The sequence below is a fragment of the Diceros bicornis genome, chromosome 13 (genome assembly GCF_020826845.1).
Source record: "Diceros bicornis minor isolate mBicDic1 chromosome 13, mDicBic1.mat.cur, whole genome shotgun sequence".
Classification (NCBI taxonomy): domain Eukaryota; kingdom Metazoa; phylum Chordata; class Mammalia; order Perissodactyla; family Rhinocerotidae; genus Diceros; species Diceros bicornis.
The window spans coordinates 50976616-51003014 of NC_080752.1; the positions used below are offsets into that span (position 1 = coordinate 50976616).

Sequence of the window (26399 nt, forward strand, 5' to 3'; positions counted from 1 at the left end):
AAGCTAGCATCTTTCTCAGGGGAATCATCCGCCACGTATGGATTCCCTGGGCAAAATCTACCTTCTTCTTTAAAACGGGGATAATAATAGCACCTACCCTACAGGATTGTTGGGAAGATTAAATGAGTCAATCTATGAAAAGCACTGACAACAGTGCCTGGCAAATATAAGCTGCAATATTATTATTATTATTATCATTAATATTAATATCATTATCATCTTCTTTCTGTGTGCTGGGTGGCCTGTTACTGCAGTGACCTTTCCAGCCTAGAGACCATGCCCAATGTCACTAAAGGTTAAAAATCACAGCTGGCAGGCGGAAAACCATTTCGGGAAAGGTCCCCGAGACAGCTCACTTCCTGACCCTCTCTCTGGCCCCTCCCTGGCCCTATCCTCTAAAATTAGCACTTCATCTGTGAAGCCACCGCAGCCCCAGAATCTATACATCTCCATATAAATACGCTGCCTTCGGAGCAGCTGTAAAATGCCATTAATTTCGGGAAGTGCTTTGCGGACGGCATACATATTTAACAGCCAAAGCCCAGAGCATTAAAATGGTGCTCGCCTTCGTAATGTGTCTCTAGACCTGCAGCATTTCCTAGGGGGTAATTCTGAACTCCGCCAACTACTTATTCATGGACTATTTCACAATTTATTACTGGAAATGTCCAGACAGCCAACTCACAAGCTCTCTCGGCTGCTAATCGATTGCTCAGTGAAGGTGCCCTCAATTTCACAACTTCACGCTCTCCCATCGCTCTGGGAGAACAGCCGTAGGAGCAGGGGTAATATTTCTCTTCAACAAGTCACAGGAAACAGGGGTCCAGAAAAATAACCTTTTCCGACTTTCCGTTGCCGAGGCTCTTAGTCTAGTTTCTCTCCGATCGCTTACACCACCGTGAAAGCTGGGCCCAGTGCTAAGCTTCGCCCGGCGACAGGCCCTGCGGAGTTGGGAGAGGGGGTCTTGGGCGAAGGATGCCAGGGTGAGCTGCCTAACAGCTGCGTCCCCAAGCCCCCTTCTGACTTAGGTAGCATCAACACCCACCCACACATGCACGCACACGTGTGCACAATGCCGCTGGCACAAATACACCACGTTCTCGGACGTTCTGTCTGCCTAGCCCTGTTTGGACACAGACGCCAAGGACCCCGGACCCAAGGCCTTGGCTTCTGCTGGTTAGCACCAGGACAGAGCAGTAGGGGTCCTGCCCTCCCAGCAGGTGGGGCCTAGAGTGGTCCCCAGCCTGGGATGGTTCTCCCAGTCCCCAGCCTGGCTTTTTTAGCTTTTCCCCTCTCCTGCTGCTGGGTGCCACGGCTCCAGCCCGCCCGGCAGTTGAGTCTAAGTGGGTCACGATGCACACCCGGCACAAATACACCATCAGTGCGTATCCAGACAGCCGTGCATAGCCAATCCCACACCCACACAGGTACCCACGTGCATGCCGACACCGCCGCTCACTTCAGCAGCCAAAAGAAGCCTGAACCTTCAAAAGCAGGGCCCCCAGGAGTGAATCAGGTGTGTTTGCCCGGTGTGTGAGCTGAGGTTTGGGCGGATGAATGTTTCATGAGCTCATGGAAGAGTGGAACCTGACAGAGGCTGAGGCCAGGCAGGGGGAGGGCGGGGAGGGCAGGCTTCCAGCCTCTTGCTGCTGCTGTTTCAGCCTCAGGAATGGGGAAGGCCTCCTGCGGCTCTGAGGGGCCGGGGTGGGGCGCGGATCCATGCTCTGGCCCTCTGTGTGTCCAGGGTAAGGCGCCCTTAGCACCTAACCCCGAGGTTCAGGATAGGAGAGAAGCGGAGGGGGCTTGGGGGCACGCCACACATCTCTGTGCTCTCTGCCACATCCAGAGTCCAGGAAAAGGGAAGAGGAGAAGAAACGCCTTTCCTAGGGGTCTAGGTCCAGCCCTGCTCTCCAGGGCAAAGCAGTCGGATGTTCCTGCATTCCTGTCTTGGTACCTGCCTGTCACTCAAAGCACTGTTGCCCTGACAACACACTTGCAGACAGGCAAGGGCCAGTGCTCTCAGCGGGAGGTGCTGGCCCTGCTTTCAGGCTGCCAAGCATGGGGCTGGGTTTTCAGCAGGAGCAGTGGGGCTGGGTCAGGCTGGGCCACTCCCCACAACTGGTGCAGCTGTCCCAAAGAGCCCCAGCCTGAGAGCACCCCCTAGGGCTCTGGGACATGCAGACCACTTTCGGCCACATTCCCTTGAGTGTCTGGACCAGCTCTAGGTTTTCCAGTGGCTCTAGGCCTGTCCTCGTGTGGGAGTGGGCATCTCTCTCTCTCTCTCAGTAGACCCCGAGGACATTTTCAGCTGGATGCAGAGAGTTTCTTGGAGGCCAGTGTAAAGGCTGTGTGTCACATCCTCTGTCCGTATCAGGGATGCTCCAGAGGTCATCCCCTCCATTCCTCTGTCTCCAAGAAAGACTGGGCTTCTATCACTGCCCCACAGGGAGAAGACTCAACCCTCTATGATTTCTGGGCAGTGGGGATAGAGAGAGCCAAATCATATGTCACCACCAGACCATGCGAGTATCTGATACTGCGTAATGGGGTTAAGATATTCAGTGGGACCTTCAAGTGGGTCAGCAGCTATATCAGAGGTCAAGGCAAAGGGGTCCAGGAGTAGGAGATTATCATCATGTCAGGGCCAGGAGCTCAGACCTTGGCCAAGGCAAGAGATGAGATGGTGGTGGTTGGGATGTGGAGTTTAATGTATCAGTAGGAGACTAGAGCTCTGAAGGGCTCAGGAGGTCACAAACCTTAATGCTTTCCCAAGCCAGTCGGGAAACCCATAACAGTAGCAGCCAAATGTAAACAATAGGGAGTGGTGGGGTCTGTGGTGAGCCAGGGAATGCCCACCAGGCCTGAAAGACACTCAAATACAAGTTCAAAGTTTATAACGCACCCTGTGCTAGAGATAACCTCTGTGACCACGGTCAGGAGTCAATCTTCGGTGAATTTCAGGGCTCTTCTTGTGGGTGGAAGCAGGGACTTTCTCTAGAACTCTCCCTCCGCCTACTGTATGAAACCTGAGCTTACTGGGGACTGGATTTGTAACCAACAATAATAATGACAATAGCAGCTATTAGACAGCACGCACTCTGGGCTATTTATATTTATCAATCATCCTCTCAAGTCTATGAAGTAGGTACCATTATTATCACCTCTCTTTTTCAGATGGGGAAACTGAGGCATCGAGTTAAGCAATTTTCCAGGTTCCTACAGTTAGTGAACAGGAAATCCAGGACTCAAGCCCAAAGGTCTGTGCTCTTAACCATCACATGCTCTTGCCCTGTGTCCTGGTCACACTGCATGTCCCAAAGAGCTGCTGGGCTCATGTTTCCCGGATGAGGGGCGGTGGAACAGATGGAGCCATGTCCAGGCTACGGGCCAGGAGGGGCTTTTCTCCTTCCCTATCCTCGGGGCGCCTGAGCGCCAGCAAGCAGGACCTCCAGTGAGCAACTGAGTGTAGCAGGTGGGGACCTTTGCAAGAAGCTGCGAGTATTGACCAAGAAGCTTCGAGAAGAGCACGGATGTCTGCCAGATTCTGCCTCTGCTGGTGTAGAAAAATCCCTCATGCCTTTGCAGAAGGGTCTTACGCCCTTGAAATCAGGCTGCTGCCGTTTTAATAAAATTTAACCCTGTGCTCTTTCAAGGTGTGTGTATTTTGCATCCTTCTGGCATATTACCTTTACCTCGCCTCTTACTGTAAGAGTATTGTTTTGCGGCTGAATCATCTCAGCTCATTTAATCATCTCTCCTCCTAATCTCTGAAAGCACACTGGTTTTACCTTTTTTTAATCTAGTCTTGTGAAAAGTGTTTTATTTATATCTCACATTTTATGCAGCTCTGCTTTTAATCTTTCACCATCTTTTTATTATTTTATTTTTAACCTTTTATATTTTAGCTTTGTCACACTTTTATCCTTTTGCTTTCTGACATTTTGGTTTTACATTTTTCACCTTGTCTAGCCGGAGCTGTTAATTATTTATTTTAATTTTTCGTCTTTCTTGATGGCTTTCCTTTTATCTCATTCCTTATTTTCGTTTTTCTCTTTATTATTCTCCTTTTAACCTTTTTATTTTGTTCTCTTACAACTCTCCTTTTTATCTTGTCTATTTTTATCCACATCAATTATCCTTTAATTGCTCATCAGTCTTCACTCGAATCCCTTTGCTGTTTTTATTTGTTTCTTTTTAATCTTTTAGATTTTTTTTTTTACGATTTTTTGCCTGTTCCTGACGAGAACATTTGACTTTTTGGTTTTAGCAGCCTGATTTTTATATTTTTTTAGTTAACAAAAAGTTTATCAATAAAAGCAGGCAGGATGTATGGTTGTCAGGAAGATGCCAGTGGGGGTTTCACCCCAAATGGGGGACGCAGGTGTCTCCCCAGCCCTCTCATTCTGGCTCCTTCAACAGTGGGTCCAGAGCCACCATTAGGTCTCCATCGCCTTTATCGGATCCTCTCAACAGTCACAGCCCTGGGGACTGGGGATGAGACCCACAGGCTACAACTGCTCCCTAGAAGCCCATGGTGCCCCTGGTGTCTGCTGCTCCCTGGGGTTCCTGGAAGAACGGGGTTTAACTATCACATCCCTCTGCTCCGTGGTGTCTACCACCCAGCCATGGAGCATGTACAGGGTGAATCACACTAGAAGGAGGACCTAGGACCGTCCAGTAGGGCCTGGCTGAGCTGCCTCTGGTGAGGCGGCAGGCGGGGCAACCCCGAGTGCCGTGGAAGGCTCAGCGCGGGGTGTCCAGTCCTGCTCCCAGGTTCCATCTGTGGCAGCCTTACTTTATCTGCGGCTCCAAACCGGGTTGAGTTCCCTTTTTTTGTGGAGAATGACCTCAGCCCGTGATCCTTACAAACATATTGGCTTTATTTTAAGGAAAAGCTGACCAGGGCCAGAATTGTCCTCAAAGGGTCTTTGGTCAGAATCCACCAGGCTGTCTCCCCCAAATATGGCCCAGCTTAGGCCCCCAAGAGCAGTGCTGTATCTCCAGAGGTTGGTGCTGAGCCTCCAGACACCCTGGAGGCCTTCCTGGAGGGGGTGGCGCACGTAGAACAGGCACAGTTCCGTCAGTCAAGGAGGGCAGCGACCTGGGTGTGTCCTCTTGCCCACCCTGAGTTCCAAGGTGCAGAAAGCCTGGGAGACCCCAAGAGCCACTCCTGGGTTGAAATGTTCGGAAGAAGGAGGCACTACACAGCCTTGGGGAATGCAGAGAGGGTGGCAGGGAGAGTGGCCGTGGCCGAGAGCCCTCGGGACGGGACACTGTGGAGTGTGGCATGTGTGGGCTCCCAGCCCCCGCTGGGTGCTCCAGGTGTGGCCACAGCATGCACCACAGCTGGGGGGACCAGTGGGACGGCCTTTTCCCTAGGAACTGAGGTGGAGGAGGTGGACCCTGAGTCCTGGCGCAGAGGGCAGGTTAACCCTCCTTCCTGCCGCCCCCTCATGGTTCCTACTCAGGCCTCAGGGGCTCAGGGGTGGGTGGGGGTCAGATGCAAACACACAGGCTGCTGCAGAAGGGCTGGCCAAGCGGGTCTCAGGCCGGCTCTGCTTTTGGGAAGAGGCGGCTCAGTCAACCCCTGGGGTCTCTGGCCTGTGCCCATGAGTAGAGCTGCTCTCCGAGGGCTTTCTGAGGGACCCTAAATGTTTCCACCTTCCTGCATCTCCATCTCCCCCGTCTTCCAGCCTCCCAGCAGCCTCTAAGAGGTGTCCAGTCTATGCTGGGTGGGGCGACAGAGGGGTCTTTCCAGCCTTGATGGCCAGCCCGCCCCCAGGTCAGATAGTCCCTCCTGCGGGGCTGTAGGCTCTTACCAGCACTGTGGTGACAATGAGTGACCTGTTTGTCAGAGAGTCGGTGACGTTAGGGCCTCGGCCTTTGGCGACCTCCGTGATGTTGAGCCCCTCGGCAGGACTCCACACTCCAACCTGGATGGACAGACAGACGGAGAACAGGAGGCTAAGTCCTCAGTCTCTCCATCCTTTCTCCACACCAACAAGCCCATTGTCTCGTTCATTCTTCATGAGCATCATCGTCGTCGCTAACATGTTTTGAGCGAACCTTTCTGACAACCCCGCTGCCACCTTCCTTCCAGGAGGAGGGCCCCATGGGGTCAAGTCTTCTGAATTCTGCCTCCTCTCCCTTGCTGGCAAACCCATCACAGCTGGAAGGGACAATGTGGAGGGAGAAGATGAACGGAGTACAGACAGCCCCGGGGACCTCAGTGGGAGCCCGTGTGGGGTGTAGCAGGTGCCATGAGGAAGTCAGGGGTCCCGGGTCAAAGCCAGGTCCTGCCCTGGGACAGAGTCGCTCCGAGCCTGGTGGGCCTCCCACCTCCTGGGGAAGACTCTGGACCCCCAGCTGCTCACTCACCAGGTCTCAGTGCCAGTGCCAGCTCTGGAGCCAGACGCCCCCCAAAGCCCCAGACAGGGCCTGGAGCAAGGGAGATTCACTAAGCATTTGTGGAATGAGTGGGTAAACGGACGAGGTGTCATGTGCAGGAAGGCAGGATGGGCAGGAGGCTGCTCTCTGTAGCTGTTTTGGGCGGGGAGTGGAACAGAGTTCTATTGGAGTCTGGGATGCTGCTGGATTTGAAGGCAGTTTGCTTCGTGGTTTTACTTCCAAAGTTGGCAGATACCCCGGTTGAGGTGGCATAATCTCTGTCCCCACAGTGCCCTTGTTGAAACCAGGCCTGAGGCCGGAGGGATGCAAGGGAAGATCAAGTTCACAAACTGCGCTAAAGCTCTGGGCCTCTGGAAGGTCCTTTTGGACCCAACTCTGCCCAGCTTTGCCGCCATCTCAGCTCCTCTCTCTCGAGGAAGGCTCGGCACGCCCACTCTGTCCTTGGCCCAGTTGGGGGGGCACTCGGGAAACCTAATCAATTAAACAAGAGGCCATTTGCAAACATCCCATTAAGAGAGCTGTGCAAAGCAGATAGCAGAGAGACATGTAATTATGCTCGGGTAATTCTGCCTTAATCCTCCCAAAGCCACCGGCTGGAGCTGGCTGGATCAGCTATGACCCGGCTTAGCAAACAGAAGTGATGACAGGAGAGGCAGAGTGGCTGTGCGTGGGGGCTCACACCCTCCCCAGGCAGGGTCTATGCCGACCCCCCAGAGCCAAGAGGAGAGGAGACAAGGAGACAAGTGGGCCGAGCTCTGTACGAGGGTCCCTAGCAGCACGCCTGGGCACAGGAGGCGCTCCACAAACCTCTGTCTGAAGGCCAAATGAACAGCAGGAGCCCCTGCCCCAGCAAGCGTCTACTGAGCTCCGACGGCATGCCCTGCTGGACACCAGGCGCGGTGGGGCCATGAGAACAGTTAGCACTGAGGAGGGTCCAGCCTGCAGAGGCTCCCTGCCCACAGGCTGGGTGCTGCAGCCAGGAGCCTCTGCGGGCGCCTCTGCAGGTCAGCCTCTGTCCGGGTGCAGTAAAGAGCTTTTCTTGAGTACTAGCTATGGTCAATATGTACCAGTTGCCAGGAGGGCTATTGGGAGAAGGATGCTGCGGGTGGGTTGAGACGGAAAGAGTGCTCTGATGATCAGTTACTGATGCCTGCTATGGGCATGGGAGCGGGAAGTGGTGGCACACGTGCCATTTCATTGCCATCCTCAGAATTTTAGGTTATCCCCAGAGATGGATAGCTGAGGAGCAAAAATGAGACTACTTGAGTGAAAACGATTTCAGTAGTACGCCAGAGGAGGGAGGGAGCGCCCCAGCACTGAGGGGTTTAAGCAGAAGCAGGAAGACTGCTTGATGAGAACTCGTATAGTCTGTATGGGGTTGCACCAACTGGCCTCGAAGATCTTAGGAGCAGAGGCCACAGCACCTGTCCTGAAGGGACCATGCGGATGAATGAGTTGCAGAGGAATGGTGAAGTTTCCCCGGCCGCCCCTCCCCAGCACGGTGGCCCCACGAGTCTGTGGGAAACTCAGGAGTGAATGGAGTAACCTTGGCCACCAGATGCAACCCAGGCAGAGGCAGGGCCGTGCCTGCGGGAATGAACCAAGGAGACAGAGGCTACTCCTGCAACAGGGCGATCGTGTGGGCAAAGACCCAGAGGTGCAGGGGAAGGGAGTGTGACTGGGCCACGGGGGGCAGCAGAGACTAGGCTTGGAGAGGCAAGTGGGGCATTTCTTGGAGACCCTTAATGGCTGGGGTGAACGGCTGAAGCTAATGACTCGGCATTGGGGAGCCATGGGCAGTTTCAGAGCAGGGGAGAGCTCTGCTTTGGGAAGCTTCATCTGTGTGCAGGCTAGGGGTGGCTGGAGGGCTCAGGAGTGGAGGTGGGAGGCCAGGCAGGGGTGCTAAAATAATCCAAGGAGGAGGCCTGAACCAGTGGGGAGGGGGAGGAGAGGAATCAAAGACTCCTGAAGGCCCATAGGCATCAGAGCTGGCCCCTCCACTTCCTGGCCTCTGCTCCCTGCATTTCATACGCCCCACTACCAGGGTTGGAGAGGTGCTCTGGTGTCTCCCAGGGACCAGCCTGCTGTGGCAGAGGGTGTGGCTGAGACTCCCGCTCTGAGGTCCCAGGGGACGCTGAGAACTGGGGGCTAATGTTAAATCCTCCTTCTCAGCCCAGCAGTCTGACTTTGATAGAATATGCTGAAGGTTCCCAGGGATCATAACCAGCCTCAGTACAAACATTTCTATGGAAGCCAGGGGGGAGGCCCCAGACCCAGGCGGGCCTGCTCTCTTCGTCCAAACTCCCTGGAATCACAGAAGCCCAGAGTGGGAAGTTCAGAATCCACGTGCTTCAACTTCTCTCCAATGGTAAGAGTCCCCTCCAGCCTCCCAGACAAGCAATCACTTTGTTCCAACTTTGCTTAAATGCCTCCAGTGACAATGAGCTCACTATGCCCCCAGCAGAGACCCCCTGGTCATTAGAAAATTTCTCTGACCCAAGGACATGTCTGTCCCTCTGCCCCATGACAGCCCTGCAGGGACTTACAGTCTGTCTGCCCCAAGAGCCTTTCATTTCTTTTCCCAGCTAAGCATCCCTGATGGCCGTTGCTTGCAGGGTAATAGTTTGGGAGTCTACCCTGGCCAGGCCACTGGTTCTGTGCCCTCCATTCTGACCAGGGGTTCGAGTTGTCTGAAGGGCTAAGGCACAGGCCACACTGGATCACGTCGAGCCCCAAGGGGGCAGCTGGATTGGGGCTTGCCCCCTCCCTCTGGGCCTTCACCTGGGGTCTGTTGTAGCGAACTTAGGGGGCCCCTGCTCCTCTGCCTGAGTTCCCGCTCTGGAGCCCACGCACCTTCTCCAGGCCATCCTCCTTCAGGCTGATGATGTCCAGATCGAAATCCGTCCGTAAGCCACTGGTTTTGTTGAAAACAATCCGTCCAGTTAATCCTTCCCATTGAGCCTGCCGGAGGAAAGAGGGCAGAGCGGCAATTCCTCGGGCTCATAAATCATCATTCGGTACAACTGTACGATGCTTCATTTTAATTACTCCTTGCACTGATACTGTTCCCCCAAGACCATGATTAATTAATAATCACCTCCATCATTGCCTGGGCTGTGGTGCGAGCCAGCGATTTCCATAAATTCTATTATGCTCTTTAGCCAGCTTTACACTTGCACCTTCTTGTGTACAACATCGATCTCGGATGTGCTCAAACGAGCCCCCGCCTCAAAGCCATGAGAAGGAGGAGCCAGGTCAGGTCCCCAGAGAGGGGCAAGGAGGCGGGCGGGCAGAGCCGGGGCAGGCAAGACCTGCCGAGGGGCAGAAAGACAAGAGGGCAAGCCGGCCCTGGCTGGAAAGCCAGACCCTTGGGGTAGCCCCCAGACAGCCAGGGGAGATACAGAGGGTCACACCACCAGCCCCAGACCCAGCTCTGCACCTGTCATGGTTAAGAACTCGGGTCAGATTGCTGGTTCAACCACAGTTAGCCACGTGACCTTGGGGATTTCATTTAACATTGCTGCCTCAGTTTCCTCATCTATAAAATGGAACTAATAATAGCACCCATCTTATAAAAATGCTATGAGGGTGAAATGAGCCAAGTCTTGTAAAATACTTAGAACCGTGCCTGGTACAACCTGAGCCCTGAATAAGGAGTAGCTTTTGTTATTTTTTATTGTCATTAGCATCGTGAACACAGAGAGAGGCAGGCAGGGGTCAGAGAAGGTACAGGACCCCATCTTCTAGGTCAGAGGTTGGCAAACTATGACGGGCGGCCCAAATGGGCCCGCTGCCTGATTTCGGAAACGGTTTATTAGCTCACAGCCAGGCCTACGTGTGTTTACGTATCGTCTTCAGCTGCTTCTGCGCTGCAACTGGGGAGTTCAATGGTTGCCACAGAGACAGACTAGCCTGCAAAGCCCCAAACATTTACTCTCTGGCCCTTTACAGAAAATGTTTGTCAACTCCTGTTCTAGATATCTGTCCTCTGTGGGCCCAGAGCATTCGCTCTACTTCCTGCCTGCTCATGTCACACAACCTCCACAGTGGCCCCAGGAGGTGGGCCTGGCGAAGGTCATGGTCCCCACTTGACAGAGGAGGAAGGAGGTCCGGAGGGGGTCCCCAAGTTCAGAGTAAATGAGGCAGAGCCAAACTGGAGCTCGGTCCCAGGACCCCGCCCCTCAGGCTACAGCGGTGCCCTCCTCTCCCACCTCCTCAGAGTTAGCAGGCAGCCGCACACAGGAAAACGCCCGAGAGCCAGGGCTCTCTGTGTCTGGGAGAAGAACAGACCCACACATCCTGGAGTCCTGGGGGACCTAGGAAGGCTGGGGGCTCACACAGCCGACTGGACCAGAGACGGTGGGGGAGACGGTGCAGAGCACGTGGGTTGGAATATCGTATCGGAGTCCTTGCTCTGCCACATGGGGTTCCTAATTCCCCTGGGGCCATGGTCCCTTGCAGGTTCTGAAGAAGGCTTCTGGCCTCCCCCTGAGAGAATGTCTCCGGCACCACCCCGCTTACACTCACAATGTGACACACAAGTTCACAGATCCCTGGAGGCCTATCTGTAGATCCCAAACTAAAACCCTCGGGGATCACCAAGCACTTGGGCAGCTCAAAGGCCCTGTAAAGGCTTCCGGATCAATGTGTCGACAGGCAAATGGCTACACTAGCTCAGGCGGAGGGGCAGCGCCTGGGAGGCTGTAAAAGAAAAGGGGATAGGGCCGGCCCCATGGCTTAGCAGTTAAGTGCGCGCGCTCCGCTACTGGCGGCCCGGGTTCGGATCCCGGGCGCGCACCGACGCACCGCTTCTCCGGCCATGCTGAGGCCGCGTCCCACATACTGAAACTAGAAGGATGTGCAACTATGACGTACAGCTATCTACTGGGGGCTTTGGGGGCGGAAAAAAAAAGAAAAAATAAATGAGGAGGATTGGCAATAGATGTTAGCTCAGAGCCGGTCTTCCTCAGCAAAAAAGAGGAGGATTAGCATGGATGTTAGCTCAGGGCTGATCTTCCTCACAAAAAAAAAAAAGAAAAGGGGATAGAAGGTGGGCTTTTGCACAAGGGGTCTAACCTCTCTGAGTGTCAGGAAGGGGAAAATCACCTACTCCACAGGGGTTATAAAGGTGTATAAAGGCTCAGCACAGGGCCTGGCATATACAATCCCTCCTAAGTGGTATACACTATTATTTCTCCTCTGTTGCTTCCCTCCAGGGAGCTTCCTTGGACCAGGGCTGGCCCTTGGCTGCGGGAGAGGGGCGGTCATGTGGTCCAAGGCCCAAGGCCTCATAGGAACCCTGTCACAGAGGGCTAAGCTTCCCTACATGAGCTCACATAGTTCTCATCACAATCCTGCCAGGTGGGTGTCATCATTACCCCCATCTTACAGTCATGGACACTGAGGCTCAAAGAGGGACTGAGCTATGCAGGTCCCAAGTGATGGCGGTGCAGGGCAGAGCCCTCTCTGCAGGAGCAGAGCTGAAGAGCTTGGGGTCATGGTGCCCAAGTCGAGTGGAGAGATTGAGGGAGCCCAAGGAGCTGGAGGCGGGGTTTGGGGACGGAGATTAAAAGAGGCATCAGAGAAGGTGAAGACCACTGTTCATGACTTCACAGGGAGGTGCAGCTTCCCTGAGGCTGGCTCTCCAGTCCCTCTGCCCTCCCCTCCTCTGCTGGCCCGCACCCTCGGGCTATCTCCTGGCCCCAGGTGCCTTTCAGACCTGCACTCTGAGAGAGCGCTTTCTCCTTGTCAGCTACAGAGGAATTAAATGCCAGCAGGTGCACGGCCTGTCTGTGGGCGGGTGGGCAGGGCCAGGGCAGGGAGCTGCTGGCAGCTCCTCCCTGTGACATTTTCCGGCCCGCCCGCCCCCTCCAGCCGCCGCTGAGGACTCGCTAAATGAAAGATGCTTCACACGCTCTGAACTCCGGCCTGGTATTTTCCAGCTCCTCTCAGAAATGCCAAGTCTTTAAAATGATTTACTGTCACGCAGTCAGATGGGGAGACGGGCAACTCGGAAATGGTCTGAGGGAGACTGTGTGCTGGGCTCAGGCAGGGCACCTGGGTCCTGGTCGTGGCCAGCTGGGGGGCCACGTGGCTGCTCCAGGCTTCGGTCTCCATGCCCTAAAATGGAGGTAAGATGATGTTTTGGAAAGGGCTGTGTAAGGAAGTGCGAGAGGTGAGGGCCATTCACTGGGCTGGGGACCAGGAAACAGGAGGGCCAGGTGCACCAACGTGGGCCAGTCAGCCCCAGGAGGGAGAAAGGGGCCCCCCTTTCTATGGCGTGGGCAGTGGCGAATCTGCTTCCCTCTGGCCTTCATGGCTGAGCCTCAAGCATTCCAAGGAATGAGGGGTGAACAGCGTGGGGGTCTCCAAAGCTATGTGGCCCAGAGATCCTCTTTAGCTGGAAACACACCATAGTGTTTGGCTTCTGGAAACAGAAGCCATAGTGATGACAGTTGTGAGGACAGACATAATAGTATGTGATAGCAGCCAGTCGGTCCAGCACTCACTCTGGGCTGGGCTCTGTCCTAAGTGCTACACACACCATAACTCGCTTATTCCTACAACAACCCTAGCATTATCTCCATCATACGGAGGAGGACCTGAGGCACAGAGAGGTTCAGTAGCTGGCTAGGGTCACAGAGCTAAAAAGGGGGTAAGATTCAAAGCCACTTTTGTCTGGCCCCTAAGGGTCCCAGGATTGAGGCCTGGGTCACCGAGACGCTCACGCGGGCCTCTGGCTACTCAGTTGGAGGCCTGCCGAGGAAGGAGGCTTGGAGGCAGGCCTCGGAGTTCCCTGAGAACAAGCTGATGGTCACCAAGGCCAGCCAGGCCTTGCTCAGGGCATTGGACAGTCGACTTCCTCTGCAGTTTTGAGGCGCTGGATGAGAAGAGACCATCATGGTCCTCTTATACCAGAATACCGGATCCTGGAGCCCCTTCCAGGGATGAGGGAACTGGTGCCAAGGTCTTAACTGCTCCCTCACAGTGACTATGAGACGGTGTTTGCCGGATGAGGAAACTCACGCTCAGAGGTATCCAAGAACTTGTCTAAAGCCACACAGCTCGGAAGAGGTAGAGACAACCTTTAAAGGCACGAGGGTCAAACTCTGAAGCCTGTGTCCCATCCATATTCCTCTTAGTGTTGTTCCGGAACGCAGGAGGAGCTGGCACTGGCCTCATCCCGAGTGTCACGGTGAGCTCGTGACCTACTGGAAGGTGCCCCGTCCGCCGAGGATCTGATGGCAGTTTGTTTGTTATTTGCTCTCACAACACTGCCCGCCCTTGCGAGTAGGACTGCCCTCATTAATGTGACGACCTGATTGCTGTCGGCCTCCTCCCTGGGCCGGGAGCTCTGTAGAGCAGGGTCATCTGTTTCAGCCCCGCTGGGTCCCTGGTGCCAGCTTAGTGCCTGGCACCCAGCAGGTGCCCACAAACAGCTGTTGCATAAATGAGTGAACCCCCAAGGCAGGCTGCTTCAGTTCTGGTCCACGGTCATCGCTACCAAGAACATCTATGCAGAGCCCTCCTAGAGGGCCTTCCCCAGCTGCACATGGTGTGGCCCAGGACAGGCCACTCCCTCTGACCCAGGATGACCCTGCCCAGATTTTGTCCCCTCGAGCCACCTTCGTCTACCGTTTGCTGGGGTTTGACTCTGCCCAGGCCCTGGGTGAGGTGCTTTGAGAACGGTTTTTCACTGTCTTCCCAAGACTCCTTTGAGGCAGGCGCTCTTACTATCTCCATTTCACAGATGAGGAAACTGAGGATCGAAGAGTTAGTCATCTCACCAGAGTCACAGGGCCAGCTGTGATGGAGCCAGGATGCAGGCCCAGGCCTCAGCTTCCCCCATCTGTGAAAGGGGAACAGTAAACTGCCATCCCTAGCTCACAAGGGCCACGGTGACGGAGAGTCCTTTGAGATTACAAGTCGACACTGTGCTTCCACGGCTGTCCTCCCGGCAGCACGACAGGTTTCACGCTCTCTGGTTCCTCTGAATCAGCTCCATCAGGGGATGTCTCCACAGCTGCCACAGCACCAGGAGAGCTGGGTCCCGGTGGAACCCTGGCTGGGAAGTTGGCTGATGGGTCCACAACGTGAAGAGGAGTGTGTGGGGCTGATTACTATTTACGGAGCCTGCTCTGCCCCCGCACTGCACTAGGCACTTTCCACATGGAGTCTCATTTCATCTTGACAGCACCGCTGAGAGGTGGGCATGCTTGTACCCCATTTTACAGATGGGGCAATCAAGGCTCGGCAAGTCTCTCTAGCTTGCCCGAGGTCACACAGCTGGAGACAAAGACCCTCATCTGTTGTCCCTTAAAGCCCGTGCTGCGTCCTGCTGGCAATGCTGACTACCCACTGAGCATCTAATGCTCTAAGGACTTAGCCCCTCAGTCACCCTGTAACATTGGTCCTGTCGAGCCATTTTCACCCAAGGAAACTGAGGCTCAAAGAGGGGAGGCAACTTGCCCAAGTTCATGTGGATTGGAAACGGAGTCTGTCTGACTCCCAAACCTGGGCCTTTGACCTCTGCAGCTCTGCAGCACCAGCGCTCCGCAGGAGACGGTGCTGGGGATGCGGGGGGCACTCACCTCCTTGATGAAGTTCATGAAACGGCCGCCAAAGCGCCAGGCCTTGTGCCGATGGCACTGCAGGGAGTTCACGGTCATCTGGGGTGCCCGCTGGTAGCACACAGACACGATGTGGACGGCGTCGTAGAGCAGGGCCGCGTCGGTCTGGAGGGGGGACCCAGGGCCTGCCTGAGAGCGACTCCCGAGCCCCGAGAGTCCTCGGCCCACCCTGCCCTGTCCTCCTTCCCCTCCCCCACCACCGGCACAGGGGGTCCTGCTGAGGGAAAGGCCCTGAGGCCCGAGAGGTGACCTTGTCCCTGCCCCCGGGGAGAGGCCAGACTTGTGTTAACTCTGCTGCTCTGCAGACACCCAACTCCCACCCTCTGCAGCTCAGACCTTCTCCAGCCAGTCCCTCCACCCCATCCCATTGTCCCTGCTGCTGCGAGGCCCCATCTACACCTTCTCCTTTCCTGCCTCCCCAGCCTTCTGCCGGTCACGCCGAAAGTCCTCGTGCCCGGGACCCAGTGGTCCTTATCCCCGCTCGCTATAACCATCCGTTTTCATGCCTGTCGCCCCACCCTTGAGGTGGGACTGTATCTGGTTCCTTTGTGTCCCCGGCCCCTAGTCTGAGGTCTTGCTGACACGTGGCAGGTCTTAAGAAGGGAAGCACTGAGAGGGAAGAGAGGAATTGGGAGGAAGGAGGGAGAGAAGAAAGGTAAAGTGGGAGAAAGGAAGGGAGAAGAGAAGGAAGAGAGAAAGGAAGGGGAGGAAGAGAGGAAGGAAGAGAGAAGGAGAGAAAGAAGGAAGGGAGGGAGGGAGGGAGGAGGGGAGCCCTGGTCTGGCCCGCTGGCTGCCGTACCATCATCACTCCGTCCAACAGGCCGGACTCTGCCCGGGGAGCCGCCTGCAGCCGCTCCATGGACCACTTCTCCACGATGGCCGAGACATGGGGGTTGTCCACATTGAGGATCCGGAAGCCCGTCAGGTTCACCCCTGAGTAGCGGTAGGGCTCCAGGTCTAACGCATAAAGATCCTTGAGAGAGAGAAGTTTGTGTAAATAAAAGGGCGGCCCCCACCTCTCTGTTGCCCCCGAGCCCGCGGCTGCAGCGCCCTATAGAGCCCAGTGGGAGGTGAGGCTCAGCGGTGACGCAGCACCCACGGGAGCACTGGGCTCGGAGTCGACTTGGACACCCTTCTGCCTGGTGGCTGTCCCCATGGACTCACTGCCGGACCTCGGGCAAGTCGCTCAGCCTGTTTCTTCATCTACAAAATGGGGATCGTGCCTCCTTTGCGGGACCCACTGAAGCAGTTCACATAAAACGTCCAGCCTGGAACATCAAAGGAGCTTGATAACAGGCATAACGGTCATTTCCTCCCATAGGGGAGGACCGCTTTGGGAAGACAAAGGCGCTGGGTCTGGCTATCTCCGAGTTAGCCAGAGGGAGGCTGAAGGGAGGATTTTATTCCGTAAAAGAGAGTATTTTAAAATAGTCTTTTCGGCCGGGGACTCAAGGCGTACTACTGCCCTCTTCTCTCCCCTCGTCCCCCAGGTCACAAGCCAGGTCTCCTCACCCCCTCCTGCTAGGAGCAGCTGACCCGTGGTCAGCCTGCCTGTCCGTGGGCCGGGTCACGTCCAGTCTGGTGCAATGGGCAGGCCCCGGCCTAAGGGCCAGGAAAACCGGCCTTCGCGCACAGGGCCGCCCAGCTTAAGCCCCTCCTGCAGCTCCAGCTCTAGGACAAGTTGGGCTGGTGAGGGAAGGAGGCAAAGGGGCGGGGGTGGGGGACACAGAAGGAGAAGCCAGATGCTGAGCTGAGAAGAGACGGCAGGGGGAGAGGGGGTGGTGGGTGGCAGCATGAGGGGCAGAGCAGAACTCCTGTTAAGAAGACCTACCCCAACCTTGGAAATAAAGCAGAAGGAAAGCAGCATGTCCTTTCAATGTCGCATGGAAACCTGGTTCACCAGGCCCGCCCAGGACTGTAATTCCAGGAGAACTCACGTGGGTTTGACTTTACTGTCCGCTACTGGTTAAAGACCCAGACTCCAGGTTCACTAGTAGATTTTTGCCCTTAGAAAAGATAATCCCCAAGGCCGTGGTTTTATTGCCCTGTAGGACATTAATCCATTTTGTGTCTAACCTAGCAGTCTTATTCTGTCTTTTTCCCACAAAGAAATACTCAATTCCTCAAAATCTCTTTGAGCCAGCATTGACATCCTACTGGTTCCCTTGTGAACGAGTTGATCCATCTTTGACATACGTTAGTTCTATGTTTGCATAAGAGTCATGATTTTTACTTTTTGAAAAAATATACTATAATAATCTAGATTGGCCCCATCCCACTAGTGGGGAAACTTAAGGTCATTGTCTGAGCTCCTGCTCATCTACTGTCTATTCTTCTCCACACTCTTCCCTCACCAAGCTGCCTTCCACCCTGGCCCCCAGCCCGTCCTCTTTCCTGGGTCCCTAGACTCAGTCACTCCATCCCGCACTGGGAGAGAGTGGCTGGGGACATTGTACTTGTCTCTCCACGGCTGCAGCCATAAGGAGGAACACCCAGCCCCATCACAGTCCCAGCTTTGGTTAAATCGATGATGGCTCATGGAAAGATGATGAGCGATTAAGCCTGCAGCCCATAGGGCAGCTCTCTCACACTGTGCTGGCTTCCTCTAGTCCCTGAGATGTTCCTAATTGATGCTAAACTCCTCCCGTTCCTCCTGCACCCCCAAAATGGCCTCCTTCTAGAATGAACTGTGTTGGTTTCCCCTTGGAAGGTTTAGGGAGTAGGGGAGAGGCTTGGAGCAGAGTGGAGCCCAGGCAAGAAAGTTTGGTCCCAGCTTTGCCCAAATAAATATGGCCCCGATTCTAGGCCAGGATTTGAGATGGGGAAGGGGCTGAGTGGGAGCAGGAAGCAGGGTCTTGAGCACATGGGGGGTCCCCACTGAGTTGGCCGGAGGATGTCTCTATGGCCCCAGGCTCAGTCGGGAGTGGGGGGTGGGCACTGTGTTCAGCCCCGCATGTGGAGTATATCATGTAATCCTCATGACCCCCTGTGCAGTAGGTATGTAATAGTATTCTCTTTTTACAGATGAGGAAACAGGGTCAGGAGGGTGAGGTGACTTGCTTAAGGTCATAAAGCTCATAGAAGGCAGATCAGAATCTGTCCCCAGGGCTGTTTCTGGAGCCGGCTGCACTGGCTTGTGAGAGCTAACTGTTAGCACCTCCTTCTGACTCTGCTGTCAGTGACGTCACGGTGATGGCTTGATATTGGCCGTGGTGGGCGTATTTACACCGTGGGAATTGGCAAGCACTACAAATCCGGGGTCTCTCTCCCCTTTTGGAGAGCTGGTTGTGCACCATTCTCTTATTCAAAAACCCCTGTGCTTTGTGTCTCCAGTGGTTGTCAAACACAAGACACGCATCGGAATGGTCTTTGGTGCTTTTTTGGAAAGTACAGACCACAGAGAGTCTGGGGTCTGGTAAGTCTGTGTTTTGAGAAGCCAGTAATCTGAGCTATTACTCGTGATGGGAAACACACAGAGAGGGGTCTGGGTGTAGATGGGGATACCTGTGGAATCAGAGGGGAGCAGAAGGACGGGGAGACACACCCGGAAGGAGGCCTCTCTTCCCACAGCTCCTCCCCGAGTACAGCTCCCTGAGGCGGTCCCAGGTGATGGTTATAAGCACAGACCATGAGGCCAGGACATCTGGGTTCTAGCTTCACCTACTCTCCTTACCTCAGTTGCCTCATCTGCAAGATGGGGATGATGACAGCACCTACCATATAGGGTTGTCATGAGGAAGAAATGTGTTGAGATGTACTTAGAACATGTCTGGGGCATGTAGAAAGTATGTAAGTGTTTGACAATATTTGCATTCTGCCTTCTCTGGCAGCAGGTGGTGACAGCCATTGGACTCATGCCCCAGGGGCATTACCGGGTTATTGGAGGAGAGCAGCAGACATGAGCTGGGTCCTTCCTGCCTTACCCCTCTTTGCAATATACAAACAATCATGATGAGCTACCATTTACTGTGCACCTAGAAACCTCAGAACAGCAGGCACTATTCTAAGGGCCTTATGTGTATTAACTCAATTCACATTTCCACCTGACGAGGGTGCTGTCATCACCCCATTTTAGAGGAAGGAATGAGTTGCAGAGAGGTTAGGTTTTTTGCTCAAAGTTTCACAGCTGGGGAGCAATGGCACCAAACTCTGCTCTATGACGATGCATGCTCCCCCCGCCCCCAGTTCACGTGCGCCGGACTTTACAGTTGCCCTCCATGCAGCATTCAGAGGGGTGTTTCTGAAGGATAAACGCAGCCTTCTTAACCCCTGGCTTAACATATTTCAATGGCTCCTTATTGCCTTCTCAAAAGAAAGTGCAAAGTCCTTAGTATAGTTTACAGAGCTCTCCACCCTGGCAGCCTCACCATCCTTCCCGGCCCCTCCCATTTTTTGCCCCAAAAACATCAACCTATTTTCGTCCCCCTTTCCCATTCCTCACTGGCCCGTGCCCCTGTCACGCAGCTTCTGGTCCCTGGGCCAGCACCTTTGTGTGAGTCCTATCCCGGGCCAGAATGCCTGTCTTCTCAGCCCTTCTTGGGTGGGCTATGCTCTGAGATTCAGCTCAAGTGTCACCTCTTCCCAGAAGCCTCCCCTGACTACTCTTCCACACATGCATGATAGGGTGGGTCAGGGGTGCTTCTGCTCTTCTCCTGGGACCTCTGAGATTTCACCCCACTGATAACAACTGTCAGTAGACACATCCATGTGAAGACACATCTCCTCTCATAGAGGAGTCTCCTCTATGAGACCCTGAGCCAAATACTCTTGTCACTCGAAGTAGAAAGAAGAATCAGTCAGACGAGTAGCTCTCTGGGGCACCTAAACATTGCTGAGAAGATTCTGGGATGGAGACACTAGCGTTTCACATCCTCCTTTCAGGGGAAACTCTCTATGGGGCTGGAACTTAGGAGTGGTTTGGTAAATTGCCTGGGGTGGAGGATGAGACCCTCAAGGGGACTTCTTCAGGAACAAGAGATCTTACCCAACCCGCTTCTGAAGGAGGCGAGTCTAGGGAGATGGAAGGATTTTGTTTTGCAAAGTGGTGAATGCCAATTGGGGCCACAGTTGAACAGCTGAGGCCAAGGAAAAACAGCTGAACTCTGCCCCCAGGGGGCACCCTCCTCACTCTGCCCCTGCATAAGGCTCAGCCTCTTCTCCAATTGAGTGTTGACCTCATATCTAAGGCTTGCAAGATGCCAAAGCATTAGCCTGCCTGGGGCCTCCGTGACTCAGTTTACCCTCCTCTAGGACCAGAGGCCAACCAGACACAGGGGAAGGGTGGCATCTGGCTTCAGTGGGAGCTGGGGTGCTGGTGACAGCAATCTTTCCAGTCTCCAGATGCAGTGTTTGGTCTGTAGGCACTTACACAATGCCTGTAGCCAATCACAGCCTGGGAGGGGGCACAGTGGGGCGGCAGTGCTGGGGTCACCTTCTTCCCTGTCGCCCTGAGCCTGGGCTTAGCTGCGAAGAGTTATAGGGCTTGTGGCACCGAGTGCACCACCCCTGTGATGTGAGAGCAGTGATAACAGGAAGCTAGTAAAAAGGCCTCTTTGTCCAGCTCCATTTTTTATCCAAACTGCCCAGGGCTGAGACCCTGAGGGCTGTACACAGTGAACTGTGCGCAACCTTGCTGCCTGGCAAAAAGTTGCTGTTCTCGATGCCAAATGTTGACACACTGAATTCAGTATCGACGAGGGACCTTTTAGAAACATTCAGCATAACATAATAGACTAATTCATTAGCACCCCATGGGTCTGACTGGGTAGATGCTGAAGCTCGGAAAACATCGCCTTAAGGAATGACATGAAAATATCTTTCCCATGATATAACTGTTACTGCCAGGAAGTGGCATTAATTGTGATTGCTTATCTATTAATTTATTATAATTCCTTTTTCACCTCCAGGCTTTTACGTACACATGACATGTACGGGGGCTCAGCTGGGGCCGATTAACGCGGGGTTATCTGGGAATGGCTCAAAGCTGGCTGCAACAGATAATGGCAGCTGGGGTAATTAAAATGTCTTCTGCGTGGGAGAAGCAAGTTTGGAGAATGTTTTAGAGGCGAAGAGTTGGCGATGTGGGTTTCCTAAAGGGAAGGAGATCAATGCCAAATGCCACTGCCCTCCCCAATACAGCCATGGCTGACCAATGGGCAGAAAGAGGCAGAATCACGAGGCAGAGTCCTTAGCCAATCCTCCTGGAAGGAGGATCCTGGAGCTGGGGCTGGGAGCAGGACTTGGGCTGGGGGAGAGGACTCAGGGGACACAGCTGATGCCCTGGCATGTGGGGAGCTTCTGGGAGACCCTGGTAGGCCCGCCCCGACACACATACTCCACTGCAGAACTGTTGCTATTGCAGGGCTGTGCCTCCCCGGAAGGACTCGCTCTCCCTGACGCTCAGAGGGCATGGGGAGGAAGGGCAATGGGCTGGAACAGCCATGGGCGAGACTGGAAGTCAGGAGCCAAGGTCTCCATCACTGATCTGCTGTGAGACTCTGGGCAGGTCATTCAACCTCTCTGGTCCCAGGGTTCCCTGTCAATCAACGGGGAGTGCAAACTCTGCCCTGTGAAGAGGAAAATCAGCGACGTGGAGAAAGGGCTTTAGAACCTGTGAAGTGTGGGCCCAGCTGGGATTTGTGCAGGCTCCGATGTCCCCATTAGTGTCAATCACCATGTCTGGACCACCACGGCCTGTGGAATCAGAGTCGGCCAGAGGTAACCCTTCACACGGGCTGTCAGCATGACAGGCGTCAGCAGAGGGCTTCGGAGCTGGACAGCTCCCAGCTGGTAGAAATACTTGCTCTGCCCCTTTCTCGCTGAGTCACCTCTCTGAGCCTCAGTTTCTCCTTTTCCATAAAACTGGGAGAGTCACACCTCCTTCGGAGAGTTGTTCTGAGGTTTGGATGAGATGGGGAATGCTGAGTACAGAGAAAACACAAGCACGAGTTATTTAATTAATCGATTTAACTCTTACGTCGTTCTAAATGCCAAGCACTTTTCTCAGCGCTTTGCTGACATATTTCGTGCTCAGCATAACAACCCTGGCAAGTAGTACTGTTATTGTGGCCGTTTTATAGAAAGGGAAATGAGGCACGGGGAGGCAGGTAACCTGCCCAAGGAAGTGGGAGAACCTCGATGCCAGCTCAGGCAGACTGGCACCAGAGCCCATGGTCCTAACTGTTGCTATGACGAGGAGGTCGATAACTTCACTGATGACTTTCTCCTTTGTGTTGTAGTCATTCATCCATTCATTCATTCAGGCATCAATGAGCACCTACGGTGTGCCAGGCGCTGTCTGGGCCCTGGAGACAGAGAGGTGAATCGAGCGCTTGATCCTCGTGTGTGTGAAGGGAGCCTACCAGCCGGTGAGCTTTGTGCTGGATCCGCCTCTAAACATCCCCTCCCCCACCCCGCCGAGTGCTACACAGCACCTGGGACCTTGAGAGCATCTGCACAGGGCTGCTGGATGAGTGAGTAAATGAATGACTGGATTAGGAAATGAGAAAGTAAGAGAGTGGACACTGTCCGGGGCAGAGAAGGCCCCCAGGCGCTAGGATCTTGCCCTGCACTTTCCTTCCAGACCTCCAACTGGGCAATGGCATTAATGTGGAGGGCACTGGGGTCACGGGGGTGACACCTTCTCCAGAGTCTTGCCTGGAAGGTTGAGCCAGGCTGCAGGGCTGAGGGTCCGAAGCTTCTGGCCCAGCTGTTCCCTCAGCTCCCTGAGGGTACACCCCCTCTGGCCTTGGAATGGGGGCATGAGCCAGGTGGAGATGCTTTTAATTGAATGTTTGGAGCTGGGACTGGGAACAAGGCCCAGAGAGGGTGTAACCACAGGCTCTGTGTGGACAGAGTGGGCGAGGGTCAATACTCAGGGTGGGGGAATGAGACGTGTGGAGTTTGTTTCTGCCACTTCTGAAGGGACCTCCCAATGCCCCAAGCCCCTCTGCTTGGTGACCATGTCCGGATTCTGTGAGCCCACTGTACGCCACCTCCCACTGCCAGACCTCAGCTCACTGGCCAAGGAGTGGCCCCCTGTCCCAAGGGTGGTTTCTACAGTCTGGTTGATGACCCAGTCCCCACCTTGGGGACATTTGAAAATGTGGGGTGGCATTTATTTATTTGTCACCAAGCCTGGAAATTAATGAGTGGGGTCAGGGATGCTAACCATTCTATGGTGGGTAGAACATTCTGGAATGATGAACCGTCCAGCCCCAAATCTGTACACGGTGCCCTGTTGAGAAACACTGACTAGTGCTTGGCCAGTCAGCAACTGGACCTGGGGAAGGTGGGTAAAAACTCAGAGAAAGAGGTGGCGAGAAGTGTCAGAGGTAGAACGGATGGTCAGTTGAGATGTGACGAGCCAGGGCAGCTGTGATGCGCTGAAGTTTCCAAGCAAAAGAGACTTCGAGGAGGGAGCAGAGACCAGGAGCAGGGGGAGGGAGGAATGCTACAGCGAGGAGAAGGGAAGAGACGGGCTGAGTCTCAGTGTGGATGGTTGGGACCATCATCCACGTGATGTCCAGAGTCATTTTGGATCCAGAACCACCCTCCCTGCCTGCTCTTGTCCTGGTGGTTCAGTCTCAAACTCTAATGACTTGAGGTTGCTTGACTGAGTTCTGCTCCTTAAAACCAAAAAGGCCAAATGAGGAATCTGAGGCCCAGAGGCATCACAAGTACTTATTCCCATTTTATAGACAAGGAAACTGAGGTGCAGGGAGGTTAAGTAACCTGCCCACGTGCACGGCTAACAGGTGGTGGGGCAGGGACTCTCTTATCTGTCCTTATCTGTGCCTCCGAGGCCTGTTCTCCTCTCCTGTGCTGAGAGGCCTGTGGAGGGTGGGTGGGCACGGTCTGCAGGCGGCCCACAGCAGTGCTGGGCGATCTGCCTGCTCGCACAGTGGCCCCTTGTCCCTCCCTTGCATTTTCTTCTGCTGGACTCCAGCGCTTTGTCACAGCAGCTCAGAGAGGCGAGGACTCACGGAGGCAAGCCAGCAGGATAAAAGTGTGAGGAGAATGTGCTGAGCTACTGACACGGGGCTCGTTGGGACCCCCAGGGCCCAGAGGTTGGTCTCAGCACACTAGGAGCCCAGGATGGGATGGACAGGGCTGCTATGCTGGGGACAGGGCCTTGGGCCCCCGGAACGTGCTCCACCCCACCCTCCCAGACTTGCGCCTCTGCTCTGCTCCCAGCTCCAGAGGTGGAATATCGGGGATCTGGCGGCCTCATCCTCCAGCCCCCAGTGACTTTCCAGGATACAGTGTGGCAGGGAGAGGCCAGCCTGGGTGGGCAGAAATCCAGAAGAGACTCTGGAAAGAAGGAGCCTGGTCACAGTCACCAGTTTCCAGGATCCCTTTCTCCCAACATGGCTCCTGGCAGGTCCCCAGGTCTGAGCTTGGATCTGGAGAATGTGCAGGGTGGCCCCTAAGCCTCCACGGGCACAGGGCGCCGTGGGTGGGGGTGGAGGGAGGATAACAAGTGGTGGTGTGCTGGTAAATGCTTAACAACCACCTCTTGGGGGAGGGAGGTAAAAACCCTTAATTGTAGCATTTGCCAACCTCTGTGGTATGACTACTCCCACCATGGCTGATTTCAAGCTACCTACGTGATGTCACTGAACGTGGAGCTGGGAAGAGATGAGCACAATCGGCTCTCACCCTTAGCCGGAGCAAGCCAGCTCCAGTGGCCCACTGAAGAGCTAACCTGCCCCTTGGCCTTTGCTTCTGCTGTTCCCTCTATGGAATACCCTTCCTCTCTCTCCTTGGAGAACTCCTACTGATCCTTCAAGGCCCAGTTCAAGCCTCTGCTTTCCTGTAAAGCCTGCCTCCCACCTTCCACCAGCCCCTCGGCAGCTGGCACCTCCTGCTGCTGTGCCCCATGGCCACCTGTCCAGGCCTGTGATGGCACACACCTGTGGTATGAGCCAGACATAGAGATGCAGACCGGAAGGGATGAGGGCTCCTTGAGGGCAGGGCCTCAGTGTCAGTCGTCTTGAGAAGCTCAGCTGAGCACAGGCGCTGGATAAGGAATGTTAACTGCGTGCTGCGTGAATAAGGAACTGTGAGAGGCCTGCAGGGCAGCACGACAAGGCTGACGCAGACTGCAGGAGCTTGTTCCAGCGACAGGATGCTCAGCAATGTCATCACTCACCCCAGACCTGGGTGGGGTGGAAGAACCCATCCAGGGCCCCAGCAAGGTCCAAGGGCGTCTGGCTCCGAGGCAGGGCGGCTGCGTGTTGGTGCCCCTTTGGCAGAGGGATCTCTTTATTCTGCTGATCTCAGGCCACAGCTAATTATCCAAATGGGTTTAAATGGCCCTAAATATTCTCAGAGTTTGGACAGGACCCATCTGGAGCCGGCAGGTAGGCTGGCCTGGCTGACAGTAAGTGGGCAGACTTCAGTGAGGATGCTGCAGAATATAAAGTGGCAACTCCTGTTGTGGCGTGAGGCCTGAGACATGCATGCAGAAGCTTGGGCTAGGAGCTGGGGGCCATCATCGTAACAACAGCTAATACTTCTATAGCCCCTTCACATCCGGGCACTGCTCTCAGCATTTTATCTAATTGACTCATTTAGCCCTCCCATCAATCCCGGGAGGTAGAAGCCATATCGTGCCCATTTTGCAGAGGGAGAAACTGAGGCAGGGAGTTTAAATGAGTTACCCAAGGTCTCACGACCAGTAAGCAGAAGGCCTTGTGTTCGCACTGGCAGGTTCTACAGTCCCTACCCTTAGTCACAACACAATGTCACTTCTCAAAGTGGGCAGGCCACCAAGACATCTCTGTGCTCTTGCCTGGGGCCACACCTACAGCCTTCAGAAGCAGGTCCAGCCTGGATCTCCTCTAGCTCCAGCAACTGTCCCCACCAGGCTGACCTTGTGCCAAGGGAGACCACCCCGCCGCCGACCCCGACCCGTGCGGGGACCCAAGGTACGTTACCAGAGTGGTGAAGATGAAGTGGTAGTACTCGGTCATCATGCCCATGGCCATGGCCTGCGGGAAAGCAGAGCATCAGCAACCTGCAGGGAATACCCAAGAAGCCCCTCCCCCTCGCCGCCCCAGGGGTGAGGACTGGGGGTCAGGGCAGACTGGCAGTGGGCGGTGGAGGCTGGCTGCCTGGAGTGGGATGTTCTCTGAGACCACCTTCAAGCAGTGACAATGACTGGCTGGCAGCCAGCAGGGGATCTCACACAGGAGTGTGCAACAGTCACCTGGGACAGATTAAAATGCAGAACCTTGGACCACACTCGTCAGAGAGTCCAAATTCCACAGGGCTGGGTGGGCCTGGCTGTCTGCCTTTTTAGTAAGCATCTCTGGTCTTGCCATGCTTAGAGAAATGCCGACGGACTCAGCCCAAGAC

General features: G+C 54.7%; 1 protein-coding gene across 1 annotated transcript in view; it reads right to left on the minus strand.

Moving 5' to 3' along the window:
* The window catches only part of GRIK3 (glutamate ionotropic receptor kainate type subunit 3), a 221393-nt gene that overhangs the window by 43947 nt on the left and 151047 nt on the right, over positions 1 to 26399 (minus strand). The window contains exons 5-9 of the mRNA XM_058553711.1: positions 25979 to 26032; positions 15838 to 16011; positions 15000 to 15143; positions 9262 to 9369; positions 5820 to 5933 (exon numbers count right to left, since the gene is read on the minus strand). Coding sequence (XP_058409694.1) covers positions 5820 to 5933; positions 9262 to 9369; positions 15000 to 15143; positions 15838 to 16011; positions 25979 to 26032 — 594 coding nt within the window. The remainder of the gene's footprint in view (positions 1 to 5819; positions 5934 to 9261; positions 9370 to 14999; positions 15144 to 15837; positions 16012 to 25978; positions 26033 to 26399) is intronic.